This window comes from Oncorhynchus clarkii, chromosome 22, assembly GCF_045791955.1.
Source record: "Oncorhynchus clarkii lewisi isolate Uvic-CL-2024 chromosome 22, UVic_Ocla_1.0, whole genome shotgun sequence".
In the NCBI taxonomy this organism is placed as follows: domain Eukaryota; kingdom Metazoa; phylum Chordata; class Actinopteri; order Salmoniformes; family Salmonidae; genus Oncorhynchus; species Oncorhynchus clarkii.
In genome coordinates, this window is record NC_092168.1 from 15,716,716 (window position 1) to 15,722,715 (window position 6,000).

Below are 6,000 nucleotides of genomic sequence, written 5' to 3' on the forward strand. Positions count from 1 at the left end.
GTACATGTAGGTTTGGTTAGGTGATTGATTCATGTACTATGTACAAGTAGGTAGGGGCTGAAAAGCAGAAAGTTTGGATAGCCATTTAATTAACTGTTCAGCAGTCATGGCTTTGGGGTAAAAAAGGTATTGTCATTGTAAATTGTCCGGTGACAAGGGGCAGAAGCTGTTGAGGAGCCTTTTGGTCCTAGACTTGGCGCTCCGGTACTGCTCGCCGTGCGGTAGCAGAGAAAACAGTCTATAACTTGGGTGACTGGAATCTCTGACAATTTTATGGGCTTTCCTCTGACACCGCCTATTATATAGGTCCTGGATGGCAGGAAGCTTGGCCCCAGTGATGTACTGGGCGGTACGCACTACCCTCTGTAGAGCCTTATGGTCAGATACCGAGCAGTTGCCATACTTTGCCATACTTTACTTTTGAGGATCTGGAGACCCATGCCAAATCTTTTCAGTCTCCTGAGGGGGAAAAGGTTTTGTCGTGCCCTCTTCACGACTGTCTTGGTGTGTTTGGACCATGCTAGTTCGTTGGTGATGTGGACACCAAGGAACTTGAAACTCTTGACCCGCTCCACTACAGCCCCGTCGATGTTAATGGGGGTCTGTTCGGCCCGCCTTTAGTCCACGATCAGCTCCTTTGTCTTGCTCACATTGAGGGAGAGGTTGTTGTCCTGGCACCAAACTGCCAGTTCTCTGACCTCCTCCCTATAGGCCTTCTCATCGTTGTCAGTGATCAGGCATCAGCAAACTTAATGATGGTGTTGGAGTCGTGTTTGGCCATGCAGTCGTGGATGAACAGGGAATACAGGAGGGGACTAAGTACACACCCCATGTGGGGCCCCAGTGTTAAGGATCAGCGTGGCAGACGTATTTTTGCCTACTCTTACCACCTGGGGGCGGGCGGCCCGTCAGGAAGTCCAAGATCCAGTTGCAGAGGGAGATGTTTAGTCCCAAAGTCCTTAGTTTAGTGATGAGCTTCGTGGGCACTATGGTGTTGTACGCTGAGCTGTAGTCAATGAACAGCATTCTCACATAGGTGTTGCTTTTGTCCAGGTGAGAAAGGGCAGTGTGGAGTGCGATTGAGATTGCGTCATCTGTGGATCTGTTGGGGCGGTATGCGAATTGGAGTAAGTCTAGGGATGCTGTTGATGTGAGCCATGACCAGCCTTTCAAAGCTACTGACATGAGTGCCAAGGGGCGGTAATCATTTAGGCAGGTTACCTTCACTTCCTTAGGCACAGGGACTATGGTGGTCTGCTTGAAACATGTAGGTGTTACAGACTCGGTCAGGGAGAGGTTGAAAATGTCAGTGAAGACACTTGCCAGTTGGTCCTTGCATGCTTTGTTTACACGTCCTGGTACACGTCTGGCCCAGCAACTTTGTGAATGTTGACCTGTTTAAAGGTTTTCTTCACATCGGCTACCGAGAGCATTATCACACAGTCATCCAGAAGAGCTGGTACTTTTGTGCATGCTTCAGTGTTGCTTGCATCAAAGCGAGCATAAAAGGCATTTAGCTCATCTGGTAGGCTCGAGTGACTGGGCAGCTCGCGTCTGGGTTTCACTTTGTAGTCCGTAATAGTTTTCAAGCCCTGCCATATCCGACGAGCGTCAGAGGCGGTGTAGTAGGATCCAATCTTTATCCTGTATTGATGATTTGCTTGATGGTTCATCTGAGGGCATAGCGGTATTTCTTATAAGAGTCAGATTAGTCTCACGCTCCTTGAAAGCGGCAGCTCTAGCCTTTAGCCTGTAATCCATGGCTTCTGGTTGGGATATGTCGTCCCCACAGTGACTGTATGTACGTCACCAATGCACTTATTGATGAAGCCGATGACTGAGGTGGTGTATTCCTCAATGCCATTGGATGAATCCCGGAACATCTGTGCTAGCAAAACAGTCCTGTAGTGTAGCATCCGCGTCATCTGACCACTTCCGCATTGAGCGAGTCACTGGTACTTCCTGCTTTAATTGTTGCTTGTAAGCAGGAATCAGGAGGATAGAATTATGGTCAGATTTGCCAAATGGAGGGCAGGGGAGAGCTTTGTATGCATCTCTGTGTGTGAAGTAAAGGTGGTATAGGATTTTATGTCCCTGGTTGCACATATGACATGCTGGTAAAAATTTGGTAAAACTGAATTAAGTTTGCCTGCATTAAATTCCCCCGCCACTAGGAGCGCCGCTTCTGGGTGAGTATTTTATTCTTTGCTTATGGCCTTATAGAGTTGGTTGAGAGGGTCTTCGTGCCAGTTTCGCTTTGTGGTGGTAAATATACGGCTACGAATAATACAGATGAGAACTCTCTTGGTAGATCGTGTGGTCGACAGCTTTTCATAAGGTACTCTACCTCAGGCGAGCAATACCTTGAGACTTTTTAATGTTAAACATCGCGCACCAGCTGTTATTGACAAAAAAGACACACACCCCCACTAATCTTACCAGAGGTAGTGTCTCTGTTCTGCCGGTGCATGGAAAATCCCGGCAGCTCTATATTGTTTGTTTCTTCGTTCAGCCACGTCTCGGTGAAACATAAGATGTTACAGTTTTTAATGTCCCGTTGGTAGGATAATCTTAATGGTAGGTCATCAATTTTATTTTCCAACAATTGCACGTTAGCAAGAAGAATGGAAGGCATTGGGAGTTTGCTCGCCTCCGAATTCTCAGAAGAATCCCTGATCTGCTTCCCCTTTTCCGGTGTCTTTTCTTCATGCAAAAGGCATGGATCTGGGCCTGTTCCAGTGAAAGCAGGATATCCTTCTCGTCAGACTCGTTAAAGGAAAAAGTTATATTTGCATGATTTAGCATAATTAATCATTACCGTTGGCTTGACTGACCAATACCTCACAAAAGGCTTTCTCTCTCTCCAAGTTGAGACCTTGAAACTGAGATACCTCAGTTGTTCCCGTAGCAATATTCTGTGCTTACTGCCAAGTTGAGGAACAGTGACAGTGAGAATTCCTCCATACACAATCAGTCATTCACCCGCATGGCTGGGTTGCCTTTGTAATCCGTAATAGTTTGCAAGCCCTGCCACATCGGACGAGCGTCAGAGCTGGTGTAATAGGATTCGATCTTAGACTTGTATTGATGCTTTGCCTGTTTGATGGTTCATTGGAAGGTGTAGCGGGTTTTCTTATAAGCGGCCAGATTTGTATCCCACTCCTTGAAAGCGGCAGCTCTAGCCATTCCCTCAGTGAGGATGTTACCTGTAATCCAATGCTTCTGGTTGGGATATGTACCTACGGTCACTGATGCACTTATTAATTAAGCCGGTGACTGATGTGGTAAACTCCTCAATGTCGTCGGATGAATCCCGGAACATATTCCAATCTGTGCTAGCGAAAATGTCCTGTAACTTAGTGTCCGCTTAATCTGACCACTTCCGTATTGAGTTCATGACTTGTACTTCCTGTTTGAGTTTTTGCTTGTAAGCAGGAATCAGGAATATAGAGTTAATGGTTATGGTTACACAGGAGACATGCTGGTAGAAATGAGGTAAAATGGATTTCAGTTTCCCTGCATTAAAATCCCTGGCCACTAGGAGCGCTGCATCTAGGTGAGCTTATGGCTTTATTCAACTCGTTGAGAGTGGTCTTACTGCCAGCATTGGTTTGTGGTGGTAAATAGACATCTTTGAAAAATATAGATTAAAACTATTTTAGTAAATAGTGTGTTCTACAGCTTATCAAGAGGTATTCTAACTCAGATGAGCAGAACCTTGAGACTTCCTTAATATTAGAGATTGCGTAACAACTGTTGTTGACAAAGAGACACACACTCCCTCCCCTCAGTTTACCGGACACAGCTGTTATGTCTTGCCAATGTATAGACAAAACAGCTAGATTTATATATTCCTTGGTCAGCTACGACTCGGTGAAACATTGGATATTACAGTTCATCTGATCACATTGATAGGATAGGCTCGAATGGAGCTCATCCAGTTTATTTTCCAGTGATTGCACGTTCACCAATAGAACGGAGGGTAATGGCGACTCATCCACTCGCCATCGCGATCTCATTAGATATCTCGCACCCCGACCTCAACAGCGCCGTCTCCGCCTCCTCCGAATTACAGGGATTTGGGCCTGGTCTGGGATGAGCATTATATCCTTTGCCTCCGATTCGTTGAAATAGAAGTCCTCATCCAAATCGAGGTTAGTATTCGCTGTTTTAATATCCATGAGCTATTTTTGGTCATAATGGCCGAAACATTATGTGGAAAAAAGTTAGGAACATTGCAAAAAAACACAAAATATCAAAACTGGTCAGGAGCTCGTAAAACGGTGGGCATCCCCTCCGGCGCCATTCTTTTGTGTGTCATAATTAGTGTGTGTGTATTAATGTGTGCGGTGTGTTGATTCAGGACATGCTGGGGGAGCTGTTCACTCCTATAGAAACACCAGAGGCCCAGAACAAAGGATTCCTCAAGGGCTTCTTTGGGGGCAACGCTCAGACCTTCGACAGAGAGGAGCTGTGTAGGTTACCTTCTATATTTTACGTGTGTTATTTATGTGTACCAAGTAAGCATGTGAGAGACAATTTGACACATATGAACCTTTTCCCACCCTTTATCTTTTCATGTCTCTCTGCCTCTCCCTCCTATCCATCTCTCCAATATATTTTTCTATCTTTTTCTTTCTATCTATCATCTCCCTCCCCTCCTCTCCATCTCCCTATAGTTGGGGAGGCAGCAGCGGGTAAGGCCTCTCGGAGTTTGGCCCAGCACATCCCTGGTCCAATGGGATTGGAGAACATGAAGGCTGCAGCCGGCGGCGTCGTGGGGGACCTGGCCCGAGCCCGCATCGCCCTGGACCAGAGAGGAGAGAGACTGGGCGAGCTGGAGGAACGCACCGCCCTCATGATGAACAGCGCCGAGACCTTCTCCACACACGCCCACCAGGTACGACCCCCCCAGCCAGTGATTGTGTGATGAAGCAACTTGGGGAAAGCAAGAGGGGTGTGTTATAAGGTGATATGTATCTTACCCTGTGTCTCTTTTCTATCTGTTCTCCACAGGTGATGCTGAAACATAAGGACAAGAAATGGTATCAGCTTTAAAGGCAGGACAGCGGGCTGTGACTGCCCCTCCACCTGGTGGGGGGGGGGGCACTATGCTGGGACATGGACCTTTACTCGACGGACATGAGAGCGATAGAGATAGAGAGAGACACAAGAGGGACTTTGTGTTAACGGGCCTCTCTGTAGGCCGTCTGTACATCATTGTCACAAGACTTGGACAGAGGGCAGTCACTTATCTAGACTATAGTGAGATGGACACAGACCAGGAAGTAAGTTGGTACGACAGGGGGAACCCAAAGTAGATGATGACAGTCCATCAGTGTGTGTGGGTGGGTTACCCAGATCTTGCTGTGTAGATACTCTAAAGTTAATAATCCAACAAGACTGCATGAAACTAAACAGATGATTACAAAAAAAAGTAAAACTGCAATATTAAAAAGCAGCATGCTACTTTAACAGAGGGAAATAAAACAAAATAAAACTTTTATTTAATAATATAAGCCAACAACAGAAAGTATGAAAAAAACTTTATATTTTTTGAAATACGGAAAAAAAGATATATAAAAACGAAAATGTATTCCTGCATAGCTATAAAGCCACATTTTTCTGTTTGCCTTTTTTTTCTTACTTTCATTTGGTTTTTGAATACATTCTGAACACACATCATTTCAGTTTCAATACTTTCTTTACACAATACTACTACTGATGATACTATTCATATTCCCACCATTAAACACTGAGCTCAAACTATATCGTTATCCAAGATCTCTGTGGTGTACTCACAGTGCAAAAACACAATCTAGTCTTTCAACATATATCACTCCACACATTCTGAACAACTGAATTGTCAATTTTACTGGCACTAATTTCATTCTCTTGGCTGCTACTACTGACTAGACCTGTTACCAGGGAAAAAAAAGGTACATTTCACCCCCCCTGCCAGAAATGTGTGAACACAGAGAATATATTGATTAATAATGT

At 45.2% G+C, this 6,000-nt stretch overlaps 1 protein-coding gene across 1 annotated transcript in view; it reads left to right on the plus strand.

Annotated features, from left to right (window-relative positions):
* LOC139380471 (syntaxin binding protein 5L) overlaps positions 1-6,000 on the plus strand; it is a 230,080-nt gene extending 224,080 nt beyond the window's left edge. Inside the window, exons 28-30 of the mRNA XM_071123162.1 lie at positions 4,364-4,475; positions 4,680-4,900; positions 5,017-6,000. Of these exons, the coding sequence (XP_070979263.1) occupies positions 4,364-4,475; positions 4,680-4,900; positions 5,017-5,058 (375 nt within the window). The 3' untranslated portion in view covers positions 5,059-6,000. The remainder of the gene's footprint in view (positions 1-4,363; positions 4,476-4,679; positions 4,901-5,016) is intronic.